Source organism: Dipodomys spectabilis, unplaced genomic scaffold (genome assembly GCF_019054845.1).
Source record: "Dipodomys spectabilis isolate Male_0828 unplaced genomic scaffold, ASM1905484v1 ptg000140l, whole genome shotgun sequence".
Classification (NCBI taxonomy): Eukaryota; Metazoa; Chordata; class Mammalia; order Rodentia; family Heteromyidae; genus Dipodomys; species Dipodomys spectabilis.
The window spans coordinates 20,791,200-20,815,426 of record NW_024870817.1 but is presented as its reverse complement, the minus strand read 5'-3'; the positions used below and the strand labels follow the sequence as shown (position 1 = coordinate 20,815,426).

Here is a 24,227-nt window from a genome sequence, read left to right as displayed (position 1 = left end):
TTGATAACCAAGATTAAACTACACCAACTAAATCTGTTTGGTTAAAAAATTGCATTCCTGCTTTTCTTAGGGATAAAAATTTCACTAAAGACAAAAACAGCAACAGAGCCGATGCCTGTGGCTAATGCCTGTAATCCTACTCAGGAGGCTGAGATCTAAGGATTGCGGCTCAAAGCCAGCCCGGGCAGGAAAGGCTGTGAGATTCTTATCTCTAAAAAAAAAAAACCACCAGAAAACCGGAAGTGGTGCTGTGGCTCAAGTGGTAGAGCGCTAGTCTTGAGCTGAAGAGCTGAGGGACAGCACCCAAGCTCAGAGTTCAAGCCCCATGACCGACAAACAAACAAACAAACAAAACCAGCAACAGGCTTCTGGACAGAAGTATTGGCAGAGTTACAATTAAAATACTGAATTTCCTTTATGTTCAATTGAAAGAGACATAAAGCAAGATATACTAAGCAATTTCTAAACTCATTAGTATGCTTACAGCATACTATTAAAATATTAGCAAGAATATTTCTACTAAATATATGAATCCCTAGGGAGCAAGCAGAACCATATACATCAATGGCTCAAATCAAAGTAAAAATCTGAGCACACCTGCACACATCTCTCTGTGTAGGCTTCCTATTCCTACCCTCTGCTGCCAGCCTCTAAGTAAGTCCTGACTTCATTGCCCAGAGGTGGCACAATCCATCCAAGATGGATCTGCTGATTGTAACAGGTATTTACAAGTTATTTAATTCACTACTTCTACTTTTTACCATACATTTATCTCAGGACATCTATAAAGATTAGATGTTCTGAAATAATGAGCTTTGTGTACAATGTAAGTATTTTACCAAAAATGAACATCTTCTAGATGTGACGATGCTCACAGAGCCCTTCCCCCACCTTCCTCTTCTCCCTCTCCATCACTCCAGACACGCTGAGATAATTCGCTCCTAGGAGACAGTGTTTCCTAAAAACTAACAGAAGGACATTTCTATAGGGATTGTTTTCTACTTCTTACTTTTAGCATTAACCCTTAATATTTGGCAATATTAACCAGAATACACATACGAAACCAAATCTAGACAACCTGAACCATCAGAACAGGCCCAAGACAGCCTGTTCTTTGCACACTTCCTCCCCCAACCGCACCCCTGCTGCCACCCAGTAAACAGCACAGTATCTAAGACATTACAATTCATTCCCAAATTCAACCACAAAAAATACTTCAAGGGCATTATGTTAGCCTTCTACTTTTACAAGTTTATACACATTTAGACATCTAGAAAGACTAGATGCTTCTAATAAGGTCTTAAGTTTCCCACCAAACAAACAAGTAGTGCCAGATAAAGCACACACACTTAACAAAAGCTCTAATATAAAGAGAAGATTCTGGCCTAAAACCCTTCCCATTTCCATCAACCCAATGTCAGGGTTATTTATACATCTGTAATATTTCAAGGGGATTTTTAATAATTTTACTTTAATGTTTTAGTCTTTAAAATTTAACACAAAATGTACTCAATGTGTTAGTTTACTAATTCTATTTTTGTCACTAGCAACCTCTTTAACATCTAGCAAGACTAGATATTCTAAATTGGACTCATCTGTCCTTTATATACACTATATATAGAACAAAATTAAAATGCATAGACACAAGAGACAATGGTCACTCTTGCTTCACCATAAACCCACTGGTAGAAAGCCCTCCGCACTTCTCCTCCTCCCTCCCTGAACCAGAACACACACCATGCATACTGCTCAGAAGCCGTTTCATCATTCCATTTTCAAAAGACAAAATTTCATTATGAATTTTAGCAAAACAGTATCTACAAAATGAATTATTTACTACCTCTACTTTTAACATACTTCGTGCACTTCTAAACATCTAGAGAGACCAGATGTTTCAAATAAGGACTTAATTGTCCACTATATACGCAGTAGTGTTGAATAAACCACACATATGTAACAGTGGGTCTATCTGAAAGAGTCTTCTAGGTGGGAGCAGTCTGACCTAGAGCCTTTCATTTCTTCCAATTCCTCTCCAATATCACACTTGATACAGGTATACAGTCACTTACAATTTTGTTTCTAAAACCTCTTTCAGAAGACAGCCTTTCTATGAATTTTAACAATGCATATAACGTGTTAGTTTACTAACTCTACTTCTGTCATACACTGGCAACCTCTTTAATATATAGAGATAGATATTATAAAATTAGGACTCATTTGTCCAGTCTGTACATAATATGTAAAATACAGCAAAGTATGTATGGAACATAGAGGGTAAGGGATAAGCTGAAATTTTCTCTCACACACTAACAAGATAACTCTTGCAGCAGTTTCCTTTTCATCACCTTCAGCCCAGTGAACAAGTACAGACAGTACGCTGTTCACAGAGGTGGTTTAACAACTCCATTTCCAAACACAGTATTTCCCAAATTTTGCAAAGCTATTTACAGAGTTATTCTACCTCTACTTTTAAGTACATCAAACACTTCTAAAGACCTAGGACTGGCTATTTCATACACAAACTTGCTTGCTGTGCTCACAGCACTAGTACATACAATTGCACGTGCAGCAGTGGTTATAATCCGAGGTATCTTCTAAATACAGCCATTTTGCCCCTGGACCATTTCCTCCTCAATTCCTTCTTTCTGCCTTCAAACCAGTGGACCAGTACAGGCATATGTAATGCTTAGAGATAGTTAAACAAATTCATTATCTAAATGTCATTTATAGAAAAAATTTATAGAAAAAAAAGCTTCCTATGACATTTTAACACAAAGTACACAAAATGTGCTAATTTACTACTTTGTCAAATACTGGCAACCTCTCTAACATCTAGAGACTAGATGTTGCGAAAGTTGGGCTTTTTTGTCCATTATACACTATATACACAGCAAAACAAAATGCACAATACAGAAAAATGGCATCTGAGGATGTCCAGGTCTGAATACACTAGCATATTACTTTTTGCAGTTGCTCGCTTCCACCTATCCTCCAAACCAATAAATGAGTACAGGCAGTACCTGACATTCTGCTCACAGAGGTGCTTTCCCCATTCCATTTCCTAAAGACAGTGTTTCATGTGAATATTAGCAAAAAGATATCTAACAAGTGATGTTTTACTGTCTCTACATTGAACATATATGTTGGGCACTTCTAAACATCTAGAGAGACTAGATGTTTTCAAGTAAGGACTCCGTTTGTCCACTATATAGACAGCAGTCTTTTACTGACTGCACACATGTAACTAATTATAATCTGAAAAGTGTCTTCAAAATATGAGCATTCTAGAACCCTTGTCCACCTACCCAGTGGGCTAGAATGCTCCGATTTTCAGAAGACGTTTTCTAGGGATTTTAACACAAAACAGCCAAAGTCTACTAATTCTATTTTTGTCATACACTGGCAAGCTCCCTAACATCCAGAAAGACTAGCTGTGAGTTAGGACTCCTTTGTCCTTTACATACGCTATGTACACAAGAAAGTAGAACAAAATGGGACAATGTTACCCTTCACTGTAAGCACTGGCGTGGCCTCTTTGCGTTTCTGTCATCTGGGTACCAAGGCATAAGCACCATGCCTACAACTCCAGCGGTTAACCCCTCCCCCCCACCAATGCATTTCACAAGAACTGTAATAGGGACGTTTACAAAATGTGTCCTTTTCCTGCTCCTACTTTAAAGATACAGCAGGCACCGCAGAATATCCAAGGTCCTTAAGCGTAGTCAGCTCTGCATGCAGCAAGGGGATGCGCTGCGTGCAGATCAATGGCTGTCCCTGGAAAACGTCTTCCCGCCCCCTCTTCCTTCTCCCAGGTCTTCTGTTCCATGTCCTCCAAACAGGGAACGGAACAAACACGGACGAGTGCGGCTCTGGCTGTGTCCCCGGGAGCTGGTCACTTTCAGAAGACGTTGCTATGGTCTTTACAAACCCATGGCGTTGACAGGAGCGACTTCCGGTCTCTCCTTCCTCACAGGTCGGCAACCTCTTCGCATCCGGAGGCCAGATGGACAGATGGACTCAAGGTCTTTGAGAAGGTTGAGGAGGTTGAGAGCAGCCTTTCCATACTACGGACACAGGCCTACCAGCGGCCCACTCACCGTTTCTCCGCGGGCACCAGCCCAACCGCCCGGGCCGCCAACCGCTGCCCCTGCCGCCGCCCGGGGCTCCGCTCACCTGCCAGGCCCGCTAGGGCCTTCGTGCGTCCTTGTGGCAGGTGCGGCCTCTCTGTGGGGCAGGGAGGTCACCCCAGGTCCCGGATCGGCGGGCCCTGCGGCCCAGAATGCGGGCGAGCTTCCAAAGCCGGCTGCGGTCTCCGTCCTCCAGCCCGTGAACGCCTCGGCCGCCGTGGTCGCCCGGCTGCGCCGTGCCCGCCACCACGCAAGGGCGCCGCGTCCTCGGCAGCCGGGCGAGGCCTTGGTCTGGACCCGGCAGGGTGGAGCCGGGCCTCCCAGAGGCCGCCGCTGCCAAGTCATTGCGGCGGGGCGCGGGAATGCGGGAGCTCAGTCTAGGGCCTGCGGCCGCCAGGCGCCCAGGGCCCCGGGGAAGCAGGCCGTGCTCGTCCCTCTCCGCGCTCTCGACCGGAACTCATCAGGGTGGATGAACCCGGTAGACTCACAGGTTTCCACCCCTTTGCAGGTTCCTATCCCTGGGAAGGCTGGGCGCTTGCATCAACAATGTCAGAAGGGCAGACTGCATGGAGCCCTTCATTCACCCTGCTTCCTACCTCCTCTTTCCTCTCAGCCTTTGGATCACATGGCAATCACTGGAGACACAGTGCTTCATGAGCTGGCCCCCCAGTTAACTTCGCTTGCCTTCTTAGGAAAGAGCCAGTCTTATCTCACCTATGTAAGCTGTTAGTTCTTCTAAATAGCCATCAAATGCAGAAGTCTTAGTAATACGTTGGACTATGATTTAATTAATTCCCTTGAGTACCTACTTGCTATTTTAAGTCTTGAAAGCCAAGGTTAATCAACTACAACTGAGGTGATTCATTCTCCCCTCCCCACATCCTCCCTTCCTGTCCATCAGATGTGGAAGTAGCTGAATGAATATTGGGATGAAAAAAAAAAAATACTGCATTGGTCAATTTGGCTGGATGATATTTCCAGAAATAACTTATCAATGAAGGAGTTGTATATTATGTGTGTAGCTAGGGCTAATTTTTTTGTTTCTTTTGTTTTTTAAGATCAGACAGTGTTTACCAGTACCTACATTACTCAGTAAATTATTTTCAAGAGCACACAAAACCTTTTATGCTAATAAGTACTTACAAAGCTACATTAACTCTCCAATAATGCTATACAGGGGCCTGACTACCCCAAGGATAAAACTAAGTTGGGAGTGATGTTGATATTTGCACATACAAAAAAAATATTGTCAGTTAAGACAATGAATAATTGGATAACTAATCTCTTCACTGGCCTGTGAGAGTATTTCACATAATGTTCACATAATGTAAAAGTATTACATATAATGGTCACAAAGTGAAAAAAAAATTCTTTGTTACTCTTTGGGGAAGTTTCCATTCCATCTGCCCACATTTATATAACCTTTTCTTGCCTTAAATGTGGCTTGAAAAAAAAAAAGCATACTTGTGAGACAAGCTGTCAGCTGAAGGAAGAGCAGTACTGATTATCTTGAGTAATCAAATTCTTTCACAAAAAGGCAGAGGACACAGCCCTAGGAATAAAAATGGCTTTTGCAGGTTACTGCTCTGACTCATCCTTCTCAAAGGGAACTTTACATAAAGACTTTCATCTCTTAGGTCCTTGGCTAAAATCTCAGTAGAATAGTTTGGAGGTTCTTTAAAAAACTAAGCATAGGGGGCTGGGAAGTTGGCTCAGTGGTAGAGCGCTTGCCTTGCATGCCAGAGGCCCTGGGTTCGATTCCTCAGCACCACATAAGCAAAAATAAAATAAAATAAAATAAAAAAAAAAAACTAAGCATAGAACAAATCTATGATCTAGCAATTTCACTTCTGCGATTTGATCCAAAAAGATAACAAACCAGGTTGCAGTAAAGCCACCAGCACATCCATATTCATTGCCGTACAATTTGCTGTAGCCAAGGTATGGAATTAGCGTACGTGCCCCTCATAGATGAAAGGATCAAGAAAATGTGGATATATACATAATGGAATGTTATTCATCCATTATAAAATACTATTGTATCATTTGTAAAGAAATGGAAAGATCTGAAAAAATTAAGTCGACCCAGAGGGACAAAGCCTGTGTGTTTTCCTTTATATGTGGCAGCTAGAATTAGCTTATAAACTTGTAAGTGAATATCTTGGGTGGTATGCAAATGTGTACAGATATATTAACTGAAATATGGTAGAGTCAAGGAAGAACTCAAATGTAATTCCATAGAATTAAAAAAAAATAAACACTAGGAAAGCTGTACTCAAAATGAGTGAGATGGGTCTAAGGAAGAGGAATAGACAAAAAGGAGATGGAAGGGAGAATGCAGTCAAGAACTCAATGTATGTCCTACAAAATTAAAAAATAATGGAAGGGGTAGAATGGAAGGGATGGGTAAAAATGCTGAAAGTTGTGACATTGATCAAGATATATTGTATTCATAAACTGCTTTGTTAAATGCCAGCTCCTTTGTACACCTACTTAAAGATAATTAAAAAAAATACTGTCTTGTGAGAACCTATTGTGTTTGCACTCCAAATTGCAGACAGTTTCTCAATTCAAACTGTTGCTCATACAAACATCCTCAGGTTTTTCACATCTCTGATTTGTCTCATAATTAAGTCTGAAAATTTTTAATATACTCTTTGAATCCAATCACTGCAAATAAAACTCTGTAACTAAATAATGAGTATATTGAACTTCAAACACAATCTGAATATTTAAGTTAATGTCATCTTTGAAGCAAATGGGAAGATATGAATTTAATTTCTGAAAATTGCGCTTACTCTAGAGGGTTTGAAATATATTAATAAGTCATATACATTCTCAAGTCGAACTTACTTTTTCAACTCTCCTTTGTAGAAAAGATTTAAATGTCTGAACTGCTGCCATTTATATATAAAAACTGTTGAAATCTTGTAGGTTATTGTTGGCAAGCAGAATCAAGATCATCATGAAAGGATCTATACCATGAAGCCTATAGTATAAAATTTCAATGTCAGCAGGAAGAAATCCCCTAACATAGGTTGGAATGTTGCCATATGCACAAAACTTCTGATGGAGTTTATATGGCAGTCTAGTGATTAATCATTAATTTTAGCAAATGCCAGTTTTATACTCATTAGGAGTAGGAAAATGACTTCTGATTTAATCACTTGTCTGCTCTAAACCTTCTCTCCAGCTGCATAAGGTTATCCCCTTTTCATTCGGTTTTAATTCACAAGTAAGGTGAACAGAATATTGTTTTAGGGGTTTTGTTTTGTAAGTTTTGGGGCTTGAACTCAGGTCCTGGACACACTGTCCCAGAGCTTTTTAGCTCAAAGCTAGTGCTTTACCAATTTAAGCCACAGCTCCACTTACAGGTTTTGGTGGTTAATTGGAGATAAGAGTTTCATGGACTTTCATGCCTGGGCTGGCTTTGTACTGCGATCCTTAGATCTCAGCCTCCTGAGCAACTAGGATTATAGGCATGAGATAACAGCACCAGGCAAAGATATCAGTGTTAGCGAACCAGTGTAAAGGCCTAGACTTACGTCATGTCAAACATGAAGAGAATCAATAATGCAAGTAAACCAAAGACATTTTATCTATCTTAAACAAAGCTCAAATTAATGTATGTTTTTTTCTGAAGCATGTACTTTTGTACTCTGTATTTCATGTTTTCTGAAATGCTCAACTGCTAAGGAAAACAGCAAACTATTCTATTATCTAAGAAACGATTTCTTAATTTTTTTAACTCCTTTACACAGAAACATTATTCAAATCTCTCTAAATCTTAAAAGTGTAGTAGTAAATACTTTTCCAAATAAGGTTTTAAACAATGTGGGGAGCAGAGTATCTGGAGAGTCTACAGACTTGTGCCCATCTCCGACCTCTCCCCGCTTGGAATTGACCTAACAGGCCCACAGTAACAGATGCTAGTGCAGATTTAGAGAAAAAGCAACCCTAAATAATACATTTTTAGTGGGATATAAACTTGTTTAACCACTCTGGAAAGCAGGTTAGAGAGTCCTCAAAAATAACAACAAACAAAAAAATCCTAAACATAGAACTACCCTATGATCCAGCAATACCACTCCTAGGAACTTATTCTGAAGATTATGAACTAGGATACAGTGAAACCATCAGCACACCCATGTTTATTACTGCAATATTCACCACAGCCAAGGTAGACCAGAAGTACCCATTTATTGAGGTAGCTACTTAATAAATGAATGGATCAAGAAAATGTGGACTCATTCATCCATTAAGAATGTTACATTTTCGGAGGTTCCTCAAAAGACTCCACATAGGGCTCCCCTATGACCCAGCAATCCCACTTTTGGGCATTTACCCAAATGATCACAAACAAGACCATACTAAAGCTACCAGCACAACTCTATTTATTGCAGCATTATTTACCATAGCTAAGATAAGGAACCAACCCAGATGCCCCTCAGTAGATGAATGGATCAAGAAAATGTGGTATATATATACACAATGGAATTATATGCCTCCATTAGAAAGAATGACATTGCCCCATTTGTTAGGAAATGGAAAGACTTGGAAAAAATTATATTAAGTGAAGTAAGCCAGGCCCAAAGAAACATAGGTCCCATGGTTTCCCTTATTTGCAATAACTAGTATATGTCTGAGTCAAGCAGAAAAGGTCAGATAAGTTGGTGTTAGGGGAATGAACCCCAAGATATGTATTCAAATGTTTTTTCTTTCATGCAATTGTTTCTAACATATAAGATGATTTCTTTGTTGTTTTGTATGTCCCTCCCCCCATGGTATAACCCCTGCTTTCACTGTATTTGATGTTGGTATAAGTTGTGGTGGGGAAGGGAAAAAACAAATCGTTTAAATAGGGATACAGGTGGACCCATTGCAACAATGAGATGTACAAGTCGTTATGTTGAAAAATGAACTTTACAACTTTGGGCGGGGGTGGGGGGGAAGATGGGAAAGGATGGGAAGGGATGGGAAGGGGAAACAAAGGAGGAGGCAACAATATTTGATAAGAAATGTACTCATTATCTTGCCCATGTAATTGTAACCCCTCTATACGGTATTTTCACAATAATAATAAAAAAAGGTTACATTTTCAAAGAAATGGATGAACCTGTTAAAAAAAAACTATGTTAAGCCAAGTAAATCAGGCTGAGACTCAAAGGATGCATGATTCTTTTTCTAATGTATAGAAACTAGAATTAATTTATAAAAGAAGTAAACACACTGGAGTTGCGTGTGAGTGTGCAAAAGTACATTAACAGAAATATGGTATTTCAGGTGAAAACTCAAATGGTGTAATTCCTTAGAAAAACTAACTCACAGTCCAACAAAATGAATGCCAGGAAGCTGGTACTTGAAAGGTGGAGGGTGGGATAAAAGGGATAAAGGGGAAAGGAGTCAATAAATGGGGAAAGGGGAGATGAGTAGACAATGAAGAGAAGGGGGAAATGGAGTCATAAAATTCAATGTATATTGCACAAAGAAAATTGAGAGGAGGGGCAGGGTTGGGATAGATCGGAGGATGACAAAAGGGGTGAATCAGTTATGATGCATTGTATTCCTAAATTGATTTGTTGAATGGTAACTCCTTTGTACAACTAGTTAAACATAATAAAAATATAACTAAAATAATTCAAAAGCCCTTTCTAGAAATACTCATCACATAGCATACAAGTTCTAAGGAGTGTTTGGTCTTGAATGTGTTACAGCCTATAGATATTGAATGTTTTACTTTCTACACTGATTCTGCAGCTAAGTATCTTTCGCAAGACTTTTTTATATAGAGACTGAAAATTGTTGTGCTATTTAAAATGGCACTTTTACTACATTCATTTGGTTTTTAAACCTGAATGCTTCAATACTAGTTTAATTTTTGTGGAGATCATCCTTAGCCAATAAATAGGTTTACTAATCTTCCTTTTCTATAAATTGATATGGCAACTATGTTGGGTTTGATTAATCTATTAGGTTCAATAATTCTGTTTATTAATGAATGTCATAATGATATATATATATATATATATATATTATATTGGTCATGTGGCTTGAACTCTGGGCCTGGGGCGCTGTCCCAGAGCTCTTCAGGTCAAGGTGAACACTCTACCTCTTGAGCCACAGTGCCACTTCTGATTTTCTGAGTCTCACAGTCTTTTCTGCCTGGGCTGGCTTTGAATTGTGATCCTCAGATCTCAGCCTCCTGAGTAGCTAGGATTACAGGTGTGAGCAACCAGCACCCAGCATAATGAGAATTTTAATTTTGAATTGGAGCACTATTTTTAGGACTTTTATGGTAAGATGGACCCCTTGCAATTGCTAGTGTTTCTGTTTTCCTTTAATACTTTCATACATAGCTTGTATTTTTAAAGGTATTAGCTGGATTTGTTTTGCTCAATGACTTAAGTACAGCTCTCTGAGCGGTTTCCCTTGATTCAAAAAATGAACCTAAGTAAGTACTACTTGAATAAAAACAATAAATATGTGAAAATCTAGCTAACTAGCTGCGTGTTACAATAGTATGCTATATTCTCAAAAATTAATATCACTCTCAATGATTGAATTAAACATTAATTGAATCGATTAAATTAATATTCCACTACATATGTGGAATAAGTCTTCAGTGGATAATGTCACACAGGATAAAACAATGAGCACCCTAATAGAAAAGGTTACATAAAGAACTGTGATTTTTCAATTCAAGACACTTTTCTTTGAAACTCTAGTTATATATATAAGCAATGATGAATTCCCTTATGTAACTGAAACTAGTTTATGTAATATATATGAATAATTGACTACTATTATTTTATCAAAAGCACATTTAAAAACCATTTTCCAGTAATATTACTAGATATGAAGGGTTTCATTGCAATTCTCAGCAAAAAATAATGGACTACAAGAGGTAACGATAGTGTTGAGGTCACTGGTCAGGAGATATGAAGCTGTAATCAGGGAGGGCTCAACATTTACATCAGGGACACTCTCAAACTAAATGAGCCAACAAAACATTTACATACACAATGCCTTTCCCTATATGATTTTCTAAAAGAAAAAAATGCATCAAATTCTCATCATCAGACTATGTGCATAGGGATTAAATCTAAAATTTCTTGTATTTACCTGCCCCTTCTTTTCCTCTACTAGGTTGTTCAGTGTTTGTTATCTCAGTTATCACAGGAACTGAGGGGGAATTAAGGGGATTCTGCTGCTTTTATCTGTGAAACTTTTACCTTGGACCTACCTAACATTTCCATCACTAATAGTATATGCTATTATATCACATATATATTCTATTATATATTTATATGTTATATATATATATATATCCACACAGAAATAATTTTCTTCTAGAAAAGTTCTTGGTTATTTAACTTCTACCTGTTTAAAATCATGGGCTCAATTGCATAGCTACCTACCTAACAGCCCCCAGAAATCCAGTACTTTGCTAAAAATCATCTGAGAAGTTATTTGAGGTAACTTTTGGCTCAGATAGTCTGTCCAGTATTTGTCATTTTCCTTTCTAATTGGTATGCACAAATATACCACATCACTAAGCTAGAATATGCCATAATAAATAATAAAGGAACCAGTATTTAAATTTTTATTGGGGGTGAAAAACAATTATGTATCTCCTTAATCCAATTGAGTCCTTAATCCAATTGTAGCTTTTCTTCCTACATTGTTATTTCTATAGACTACTATTGAGAATCGACTTCAGTGTATGTTGGGAGATGTGCAGGGTGCTGTATAGTTCTATTTGGAAGATAGTAGCAAAACTTTATCCATTAACAGATACCTATCTGCTAATTATGTGTTATTTTTTTAGCATTAAAGTTCAGTTGCTTGACCATATGGAAGTAGCCACTCATAGTTTTTTTTTTTTGGTTAAATGAATACAAATTCTTGGCCACTAGACATTCCTAGATTTTTATAGAAGCTATAATATCAAATTCAGCTATATAAATGTCCACTTTAGCTGTATTTTGACTCGTCATTCAGAAAGCATTTATGCTCTTTCATACCAACAGTTTAATTTTCCAATAAGTGCTGATGTAGAGGCTAGAAATGAAAGGGTAGAAACTGTAAATGAAAAGCTATATTTTTATAAATTAAATGTGAAGACATGTGCCAAATTAAGGGGCCTTTATGTACATTTTTATGGCAACTTTTCCCATTACACAAGTAGCTCAAGTTTTACAAAAACATTAAGTGATAAATCCATTTGAGAATAAATGTAATAATGTGCACATGTGCACACATATACACATATACACATACATACACAGATGCTAAATTTACAAATGTGCCAGATAGCTGGTGGCTATTATTGAATTAAGACTAGTATATTACTAAGTCATCCCAGATTCCAATTATATTTATACATAAATTGTGCATTTATAAAAATCTTACAAATAATTCTATTTTTTCCAGGAAGACATTATAGGTAACAATTTAACACATGTAGTAAGAAAACATCTTAAATTCTTAAAATCACAATTAGAGAAATTAAACAATTGGATAAATTGATGGCTCTCATGAGTAAAGAGTTGTATTTATAAAGATCTCTCTCCATTTTCCATGTTTGAGACAATAGCAAGTCCTTTATTTATTCATCTAACAGTTTATAAGATTTCAAATTTTCTTAATAAAAGGAAAGCAAAGCATTTTTAAATATGATTTGATAGAAAGTCATATACACACGTTGACCAGTAGTTCATATTAAGAAAACTCTCTAAGGTTTTGCAAAATTAGCAGAGACCTGTCAAATCCAGTAAACTGGAAATTATCTGAAATTTGCTGTCTTCTAAGAACTCCATGGTTAGTTACATTTAGCTGAACAGTTTTACCAAGGCATAATACATATAGCTGACAACATACCATGTTCTGAGAGGCAAAGTACAGAGATGATGTTATGTGAAAGAGGAAATAGGATGAAGTTTTACTGTAAACTGGGAATAAATCATTAATATCATTTTTCTAGGAATACTAAACACTTGCCTTTGTCATGTGAATAGCCTATCTCACTGCGAAATGAATTGCCAAATATTCCAAGTGGATCCTAACATTTCAATGATTGAGAGAATCAAAATGAATTGGCATTTGTCCTGATGGTGCTCAGTAAACTTGCAGAGGAAAAGAGACAAACGATAATTGCATACATAAACACACTTAGTCCCACTTTAAAATTTATAATATCTATATACTGTACTGTATTTTTCATTCTTAAAGATGTAGACAGCAAAAATATTCACATTTAAATTACTCACAGAAATTATTCTATTCAGGAAAACCAATTATACATTAATGGGAAACTTAACTGAGGAACTTCTCCTTGGGAGGCTTATTCAGCTGAGGGTTTCTCTTTAGGATATCGTTTTTAAAAAGTAATTATAGCAGTTTCAGGTGCATGTTTCATCTGTAGGTCACCTCTTTCAATCTGAATTACAGTTCATGGGTAAAGTTAATGCTTTAGGTAACATAAATTAATAATACCAATTTCTTATAAAAATGTATATATCAGAAAACTATAATTATTACACAACTGCTGGCAAGATCAGAGAAGTGGCCAAGGATCAAATGATCATTTATACTCTCATCCCTATGTACAAGGCCCACTTAAGAAAGCTTAATAGGGACAAGCTCACACAGGCCTATCAAATCTGGGCCTCAGAGACTTCATCTGCTCGTGTGTTGTAGTATTCTTTCTATCCCAAATCACTACTTAACATGGAAACGCAAAGTAGTGAAAGAGAATTGTTTATTGTCAGTAGTATTATGAAGTAGCACTACTGAATCAGAGTAGTGATTTGTGAGCAAACTTCATACTACCATCACCCACACATGCACACAGGGACACACACACCTTTCATGTGTAACCATCAAAAAGCACTGTGAAGAGTGGTTCACCATTCTTATTTTTCCAGGATTTGCCAAAGGATTGGTCTATAGACAGATCTTTAGGTTAGCGAGCACTGCTTTAAGCAAACACATACTCTGCAATTCATGAGAAAAAAAAGACACTACCATAAAGGAAAACTTAAATAAGGTGAGTCTACCTTTTTGGAAAACATACAACTTTTCTTCTCACATTGGCCTTTTTTCCTCCTTACACTATCATGGACTACGTATATCAACTGATGTTTTCAAATAAAGAGAATTATAGTATATAAAACATAAAACAGGGAAAAACTGGCACCCAAATACTATTATGCATCCCCAAATTAAGTAGCTATGTTTTATGGAATTTCTTGTAATCAACAGTAATAATCAACAAATGAAAATTAAAACCATTTTCCAATGGGAAATCACCATCAACACTATATAGAGATGAAGTTCCTAAGGGCTGAGAAGATAAAACTGTTCAGTCTGTTTCTTATTTACTGGGGGTTAGGGTGGGTGGTCAGGGACTTGATGAAGGTATGGAGAAAGCCAAGAAACAAATCAAGGTTTTAGGAGTAGAGAAACTACTTTGCCAAAGGCCAATCGGCTATACAACATTATCAGTGTAGGCAGATGGTGGAAACAAGTCAACAAGAAGCAACTTGTCAGTCCTGTATGTACAAATGATTTCTTGGGCCTTATTGTAACCTCACAGGGGTGGGCTGCTTTAGCATATGAAGGACTGCAGAAAACTCCACCTGTTGAGAAAATGGGGAATACACTGTGGAACATTCCCAAAGCAATATGATGTGGACAAATTGTAAGACTTAGGTATGTCCCAAAGTGAACTTACTTATTTTGGCTTGCTGTCTTTTAGACTAAAGATGGAGTATTAATTGAATGACCCTACGAAATGAAATAGAAATCAGGTATCTCAGATAATCATACAAATAGAAATGGAAGTTTTCTCTGTTTTGTTCCTGGAGGGAAAGAGATCTTGGCGTACTTTCCATGGCTGGAGGAACAGAAATGATTTGTTAGTCTTTTGGCAATAGAGAAATCTTTACCTCAGATTTTTAGCTATAAATTTCCTATTCATCAGCAACGGAGTCCAACCTGGAGCATATTACAAAAGTGAACTGATTCACCCTTCAAATATATGGTATTAATGACACCCTATAGCTTCTGTTCTCCTGGGCAACTTCAATGTAAGAAAGACAGCTGATTATAAATCATATGTAACACAGAAAGAATGACATGTACTTTCACCTGCAGAGCTAGGCACAATATAAAGCAAAGAAAAATAATGTTTTCACCTACTGCTTATTTCCAATTTTACATGTGCATTTCATGTTCAATGTTGGTAAGAATTGCTAATATTATTGTGAGGTGAAATGAATGAGAATAACCCTAGAAAGAGGCAATATCTATCAAGACTAACTCACAAATGCATTGGCAGAGATGAAAAACATAAAAGATTGTATATGTCCTTATTACAAGAAAAAATACTAATGTTTAAATGATTCAAAATCTAAAAACAAAAATATATAGACACTAGCTTCCATTCAATACATGAGATTAATTGGATATAAAAGTTAAGCATTTTTGTATTTTTTAATACAATGGTTTCCTCAAAAATGATTTTAAACTATTTCAGGAATTATCTGAGATAGCCATATTTAATTTGGGATCCAAAAAAGAAAAATAAGTATCATGGTGAATTGATTACTATATATTAAAAACAAGAAATAGCAAATTTACCATTTGCAACAAATTAGAAATAACAGGACTCATGATGCCATTCCTAGTCTGGGATTACCCGTAAAATACGGGCAAATAAAATCAGGTTCAGGGTTCTTTGTGATTAAAAAAAAAATACCTTCCCAGAAGGCAAATAAAAGAAATGCAAGGTCAGTAACAATGGACAATGGAGAAAAGAGCTAACAAAATATTTAAAAATCCTATCATGAAATTAAGTTTAATCAAAACACTATCAATTTTGCTACAATTGTCATAAGAAGTGAAAGTTATTGTTCTTGAAATTCAGATGTTTGTACAAAGTGCCACTGTCAGGTTATCTTGGCTTGAGGTAAAGACTTTTAAGATTGAATTGTTCATGACAGATCTCTGAAGCTTGAGAGCATAAGGCTCCTCTCTGGTATGCAATCCCAGGGCTCCTAACACTATGTGTAATTGTGACTCATTTTACTATAGTTCAAATCTGAAACATGAGTTTAATTCAATGTTTCTCCCTCCCCCAACAGTTCTGCCCAACACCTTTGTCATGCGCGCGCGCGCGCGTGCACACACACACACACTCACACACACACACGCACACACACATCATTATTTTCAGAAGGAATACATCATTACTGATTTGACAAGAATAAATCATCTGAAATGAAGAACTAGTACATGTATTGCTGAATTTTCACTTAGAGACCATCATCAGCTTAAAGGAAAGAGAAAATTCCTCTTGAGTGAGATGAATGAGATTAAGCAATGCTTTTCAAAGGCTCTGGAGTTTGGATATATAGTTGGTGCTTCTCTGTGGTTATTGTATCACGGTCGTAACACAAACTATCAGCAAGTTATCTGTTTCAGAGTCTAAAATTAGTCTTCATATGTTGATATTAGCAAATTGGTATGCATATGTATAATTAAACATGACCCAAAAGATCTGGAAAGTGTCATAGAGCAAAGTGCTTTTTATAAGGGAAGTAATTTAAAACATATTTCCTCATTGCCTTCTGAACTGTCATGCAATGCAGATTTAGCCTATTCAAGTCAATGTCCAGGAGGGAAGTTACTGTTGCTACAGGTGATTTTCCTCAGAATGTAAGTCCTTTGTCCCTGGAACAGAGCAGGCGCTCTGCTGCCAGGGAAGAAAGACAGCAGCAGGGACTGGTACCAGTCAGTACTGCCCTAGCAAGCAAGTTACTGATCTAGATAAAGTAGCAGCACTCCAGAAGCTCTCAGATGCCCTTGGGTATCCAGATAACTCTTTTCTCCCTGGTGTTGAAAGTCTCAATCATTTGACTGTTTGTAGCATCTCTATGGAGATGTTCACAGGATGTCTCAATGAAAGATAGCATTTCACACTGGTGTGTTATTAAAAATTTACCTGTAGTGTGCCTAGTGAAAAGTGATAAATTCAAGCAAATGGTTCTGTGATCACTTCAGGGCTTTATCATGAGAACAAGAAAACATGTTGCTAAAAATATGACAACCCCTGTCACTTTATTGCTGTGATCTAGGTAATTTGAGCTAATTAATGATTTTTGTATCACCTAAGACAAACAAATCAAGAATTCCATTTAAAGTAGTTATTGCAGAAATATACTGTTGAAGCCCCAGTTAAGCTTTTGTCGATCTGAAGTGTTTTTCTCAAACAAAAAAAAATACAAAAATACTTTTCACTCAAAGTAACCGAGAAATTGTTTGATTTGACATAAGGATAAAGGAATACTTTCTTCCATTACTTGAGACAGTACACTTTAGGATTCACAGGATAACTTGCATCAGACACAATTTAATGAAAGCTCTCAAATAAGCGATTTTATTCCTATCCATGATTGCAGACATTTACAAAACCATAACATCTGAGTTCACCTTAAAAAATAACTTATATAAAGCAGTGATATACACAGCACAAAATAGTTCAGGGAGGGGACAGGAGCAACTTTTAATAATTAAAATGTAAACGTGAAAAAAAGGATGGAATAAAAGTCCCTACCTATTTCTACTTAAGATGTCATGTGATAATATTTTACAATGTCCTGTGGGTCAATGCATGTATGCGTATATGTCCATATAACATCCACATATACGATACAATCTCCTTCCCACACATATACATACACAGATAATTATTTGCAGTTCAGATTAGGGCAATTCTAATGTGCCACTCCGTACAGTTGTTTGAATCACGTTTGGACCCGCTTTCTTCACAAAATAGGGGAGAGAGCAGGAAATAAAAAGGTTGGTTTGGTGTGACTGAGATTCCTTTACTGTACACTGTGATGAATAATTTTCTTCCGTAGTAGTTCTGTGAAGGGCTGACTCACTGTGGTTTTCATGAGGAGACGCGTAAAGGATCACACACTCATTGTCATGCTAGGGGAGTACTAGAAGAAAAAAAGAAGAATCCATATTTTATCAGTAACTAAGGTTCTTCATGTTACAACAAAAGATATGGTGAATTTTACCTTCTTATGATCATTTATACCTAGGCTTTTAACATCATACGACATAAAAATAATAAACTATAAAAAGAATGTTTTATATAGATGCCATTTTGTTTTAATTTTTTTAAAAAAAATATTCCCTCTGGGAAGCCATCATTCAGCCATTATACAGCCTCTTAAGATACCCCATACTAGCCAGATTATGTGTGTTCTGCAGATACTTCTCACAATTTGGGCAATTCCAGTCCAAAGTTGGATTGTAATGAAATAAGAATAGGGACTAGCTTTTGCTATGTATAGCCATATAAAATGAGGAATTAACTAATCTCACTCAAGATCTGTTTCCATACCTGTAAATGGGGTTTCCTAAGAACTAGTGGTTTGGGGAGGACAAAAATTCTAAGAGCTGTCTTACTAGATACATAGATGGTACTTAGTAAATACTAGATGAATAGTGCAGGGCAGCAAAACAAAACAAAACTAACTCCCAGCTAGCCTGGAGAAGTTCTCATTAAAACATTTTAAGATACTTCAGTTTATGTTAATACATAACCTCCTGCTTCTAATCTGTAATTTCAGTCTCAATCTGTTACCTTTTTGTGTGAGGTCAGAGCCATAGTTGCTAGATACTTGTTGATGCTGAGACTGACAAACAATACAATGTGAGGCTTTTAGAAGTTTGGAAAACAGTGGTCTTCAGGAGGGAATAGCAATGCTCTATAGGAAATGTACTCATTACCTTACCCATGTAACTGTAACCCCCCATGTACAGTATCTTTATAATAAAAATATTAAAAAAGGAACATAAAATGATTTAGAAAGGAATGATATACCAATTTACTCCTTGCTCTTGAGTGATACACTGTGGCAAAAAGTTCTAGAGCATCACTGTCCAGAACTGCCCCATAATCTCTAGCAAATCATGACCATTTTGGATGCCACAGTTGTAAATCATCTGAGCCATGGGGGAAGCATCGAGCCTCAGATGGTACTGCACTGTAAATGAAAATGACTTCTAGGTTTTTCTAGGTTACAATGGAAATATTAATCATGAAATATTTAAAGTGCTTTATTGAAAATCTGTGAGGACCAGGGAAAAAGGTGATTCTTTTCAATGTGCTAGTAATGATTGTGTCTTGGGAAAGGGAGCAGGTAAAGTTCAAGGACTGACAGTCCCAGGTTGCAGGGGCTGAATGGGAACAATGATACTGAGAAGGGAAAGTGACTTCTTAGAAGATCAGTGACACGAATTCCAGGCAAGCTGAGATGGACTTCGGAAACCAAGAGAAGAGGATAAACTGTGCCAAGGTAAGGATGAATCAAAATAAGAAAGATGGGTTTCTCAGAACAAGAAGGGGTAAAAGTGGCTTAGCTGGCAGGCCTTGGAACCACAAGTTATTAGGGTTCAAGCCAGAACACGCATTGTTCCTGAATAAAGGCACAGGATGCAGTCTAGAAAAAGGGTGTTACACCATTGGCAGAATTGCTAGTTCTTTAAACATAGGCTGTATCAAGAAAAATCTACTTGTTAAAATGCTTTAATAGGCCAAAAATTTGCTTCAGTTCAAAAGGCCAAGTTACACAGTTGAACTGACTCTTATAATAGACAACAGGGAAGCGAGGGTGATTAAAGGGAGACTGCCAAAGAACAGAGATTCAGTCTAATAGAAAAAGTCACTCACTGTAACCTTTATCATGGCATAAACAAACAAAACAAAAGCAAACCAAAACCAATCCAAAACTTTTCAAACAATCACAGATAAGAGCTATTGAAATGGAGCTAACCACCAACTTTGTTCTGGAGTGGGAATACACTTTCCTTACAAAGTGTATACAGTCTCACAAATAATCTCAGTAACCATCAACTTAACTAGCCAAAGCCTTTAACTAAACAGAATTATACTTTGATATTTTATTTTCAGGGTGAAGAATCAACAAGAAAACAAACACATATCAATGTTTTAATGTATATTAAAAAATCAGAAACAGTGATAAAATGGGCACTGAGAAATTCTGTTTCTTACAATATTATTATTTTAAAAAGAACTTATGATGGAAACATTGCTGGGTAAGTCACAGTTAACTCCAAAGACCATCTCATTTAATATATATCCTTAATAACTGGGATTTAAAATGTTCTTGAATCCTTTGCTCATATTATTGTTCTAGCTCATTCATATGTCATGTAAAATTAGCAAATAGTTAAAATATAATAATCTTCATTCTAATATATATTATTAAAAGATGCATACATGTACATACAAGTGTGCAATAGTCTATTATCAAATATTTTCCCTGATTTTTATGATCGTTTAACACTAGGAATTGTTAAAATATGTCATGTTTGGTATTTCAAATGTTATAAGGGAATCTTACAGAAGAATAATTGATTGATTGGGAAGTTAAGAGAAATGCGTATGGCCAGGGAGGAAACTGAGTAATGGAATAAGGTATGATAATAAATCAAGGACAAGAATCAGTCAGGAAGGATGGAAGCATTAGCTCCAAGAAATAACTTATTATTATTACTTATCATTATTTTCATTAAGCATCTAATAAAGTACTATTTTGGGGTATAAATAACTGTAGAATGCTGTGCTTACCGTCTCTAGTACAGTTAAATAGGCATCAATATATGCCAGCCAGGGGGTGTCTTTATGGCCATGCTATTTGTACTTGTAAACTGTATTCAGCTGCCTTTATTGACACTGCTTCAATTTCCTTGACACTAAAGGAAATCACAAAAGTTCTAGGAAATCTCACAGAATGTGCAAGCTAAAGAACTTTTTCTGTTGATCATGATTCCTCAAAGTGGTAGCAAAGTGGCTTACATTTTTTTCCAGAAGAAAAGGAAGAGTGAGTGTTAAATGGAGCATCATATTTAAAGGCATCAAATATTCATGGTGCTCTGTACTGAGACCACACTCCAAAGTTTCTACTGAACCACAGCATCAATATGCAGTGGCATACTGCAGTGTTTATACCAAAACATTGGGATATCAGGTTGCCCTGTTTCAAAACTATTCTGTGAATCTGGTTTTCCTCAGAGGCTTTCACCAAGGTATCACCAACATCATGGTTTATAGTTTATCTTTTAAAAGAAGTACCATAAAGGTATTATTTTAAACAGATCACAATTTATTTTACCTTAATGTGTAAACTATATTTTGAGATAGCATGACAGTATGAACTTGTGTTTTCCCCTTTCCTTTATCCAGTTTACATAACACAGAATCCAGTAGTTATTAAATCTTTCAACAATATATATAAATTCTTGTTTCTCAACTTCAAGAATATGTTAGATCTCACTGAATTTTTATGCCTCATTTTCTATATAGTATTTTATTTTCTTAATGAGAAATAAGGAGTAGCTGTTCTGCTTTGAAATAAACTAAGGTGAAGTTTATGTAACTGTATAAAAATCTGGGTTTGATGTGATTTCTTTATAATAGCAGAAACAGAGCATATTCCACCTTGTTTGTCACAAGGAAATAATTTTTATGTAAATTAGCTCAAGGAATTAGACCAGATAGTTTCTTTACTGGAAAAGCATGCAAAACTATTTTATTCTGTACCTTCTAAAGCAAACATTTTACAACATTTAAACACTAGGGGGCATCTTTGTTTCTTATAATAAAGATTTTTTTGTAAGCCAGAAAAAGAGGGAAGTGGTGAAATGGGTGGGTTTTTTTAGTTGATATTTTGCTCTGTTGTTTACATTGGCTTTTTAAGGTTAAGACATAGGGTTGGGAGTTTTTGTATAATTAAATGAAGTAGCTTGGGTGAAGTGACTAGGATATAAATACTAAAGACACATTTGTTCCCCTCTCAGATATCTTTTGCGGTAAAAAGTGATAAATCCTCATATGGCAGACTGCTCAAAAGTATGTGCTTTTCAGAGGAATGTATACTGAATATCAGAATTTAAATATTCACTTGTTGGAACTTTTTTCTTTTAAAATTTATTAAACAGTATGCATTGTCTTGATTACAGTAAAGGTATCTTATTAGAAATAACTAGCTTTTAGGTGACAACGAATCTCCTTTTGTTTTTCTTCCTCTCACTGCTTCATCTTATTAAAAGGTCTAAGCAAAAAATTTGGTTGTAGATAAAGAAAGGTCTAGATGACACTGACCCTAGTCATAACACGGCTTTCTTCACTAGACAGATGAAAGGCTGGAGGGAACAGTGCATGTGGACCTTCAAGGCTGACTATCGCCATGGGTTGTCTCAGGCTGCCATTCATTCAATTATTTTACTTTAACTTTTTGACTTTTCTCCTGGGGACAGGGAAGGGTGAAGAAGGAGAATGCAGGGAGCCTTTGTTTTCTAACTGCTAACAGTCTGGTGTTAAACCTTCTTGGGTTCAGGGACAGTAAGGCTTGGCCAGGAGAGCCAGGGTTTGGTTCCAACTGCTTGTGCTCTCTATTCTAAATGTATACTCTTACAACTGGCTCTGTTGTTTTGCCTGGACTAAGTCTGGTTGAGATTCAAAGGTGAGGCTGGTATATATTTGGTATGAAGTAGTTCGTCAAGTCCTGTTATATCTGATTCTCTGCCCCACCTACTATGAAGAACTTTCTGATGCCTGTTTAGAAATGGTTTCCCTTTTCAGACTGCTAAACCAGGCCAGCAGCTATCAGTGACAACAGGGAGAAGGAAGGAGAGAAAGGGATCTCTTTATGCCTGCCCATAAAGTTAAAATCTTGAGTAACTCTTTTCAAAATATTCTTTTTTCAATCTCAAATTAATAATTTCCTCTTACCTTTAAAGCATTTGGTTAATATCTGTTCCACATTTATTTAAATTATTATAGTTTTTAACTGACAAAATCGTACATATTTATAGAGTACTATGACTCTGATACATAAATATACCATGTAATGTTCAAATTGGGTAAACCTATCTCCTCAAACATTGTCATTACTTTGCAATAGAAACTAAAAATCCTTCCTAGTTGTTTTGAAATAAATATCTAGCATACTAGAACTTTTTTCTCCTATCTACCTATAATTTTTGTACCAATCTACCAACTTGTATCCATTCCCCATACTTTTCTGGCTCTGGTAACCAACATTCTATTCTTAACTTATATGAGATTAACTTATTTTAGATTCTACATGAGTGAGAACATGATGTATTAACCTATATTTTGCCTGCCTTATTTTACTTAATATAATGTCTTTCTCTACTATACGTGCTGTCACAAATGGCAAAATTTAGTCTTTTTTTGTGGCTTAAGAGTACTCCATTATGTAAATATGCCACATTTTCTTTTTTTATTAGTTGATAGAAGCTTAGCTTGATTTCATTTCTTGGATATTATGAATTGTGTATTATAACACTTATTAACCTAATGTATACTTTAGTTATGTAAGCAAGCATGTTTTCTTATTGGATTGTATCCTTTGAAGATAGGTACTATTATATTTATCCTAGAGTATTATCCTTAACTTAGTGTTTTGTATATAGGAGGCTCAATAAGTGGACCAAATTGATTTGTTAGGTACTTCATTGGATTTTACTATGAAAAGTTAGAAAAGAAAAAGATACATATCTAACTAAAAAGTTAGTTAGAAAAAGATAACTAGACAAGCACACCTAGGAAAATTGTTCCATAGCTGTGAAGTAAAATAGTGAACAGAATCTAATAACAATTTCTGTAATTTTTATATACCATATATCCTGCAAATAAAAACAAAGAAAAGATCAGTTTTTTTCTTTTTTTTTCTTCTTTTCTCTTTCTTTTTTGTTAGTATTCTTTCTCTCTTTCAATTAAAAAAAATAAAAAATCAAAAGAAGTCTTGTACCACACAATGGCTGTTGGTTGAGAGCAAGAACTAAAAGAATCCACATGTCACTCAATTTGGGGTTCCATTTAGAGAAACAACTACTCTAATAGCTGAAATTCAATTAGCCTTCAATTTATGATGGTATTACTTCTGGTAAAGATCAAGTTAGGCAAAATGAGGGGAACTGTTTCTTCCAGTTCTATCTGTACTCTGATAGATAATCCATAATAAATTTAAC

General features: G+C 36.3%; 1 protein-coding gene and 2 long non-coding RNA genes across 4 annotated transcripts in view; 1 reads left to right on the top strand and 2 right to left on the bottom strand.

Moving 5' to 3' along the window:
* Positions 1-524: 524 nt before the first annotated feature.
* Positions 525-4,736, bottom strand: LOC122117130. The gene is made up of 3 exons (XR_006149093.1): positions 4,724-4,736; positions 4,626-4,639; positions 525-609 (listed from the first exon to the last, which is right to left on the bottom strand). It is a non-coding gene; the product is annotated as an uncharacterized LOC122117130 (long non-coding RNA).
* Positions 4,231-22,588, top strand: LOC122117131. Its single transcript, XR_006149094.1, has 3 exons — positions 4,231-4,416; positions 13,479-13,484; positions 22,578-22,588. It is a non-coding gene; the product is annotated as an uncharacterized LOC122117131 (long non-coding RNA).
* Positions 12,258-24,227, bottom strand: part of Ssbp2 (single stranded DNA binding protein 2) — a 242,450-nt gene continuing 230,480 nt past the window's right edge. For both annotated transcript variants that reach the window (XM_042690759.1, XM_042690758.1), the window contains one exon: positions 12,258-18,136. In XM_042690759.1, the coding sequence (XP_042546693.1) occupies positions 18,107-18,136 (30 nt within the window). In that variant the 3' untranslated portion in view covers positions 12,258-18,106. The remainder of the gene's footprint in view (positions 18,137-24,227) is intronic.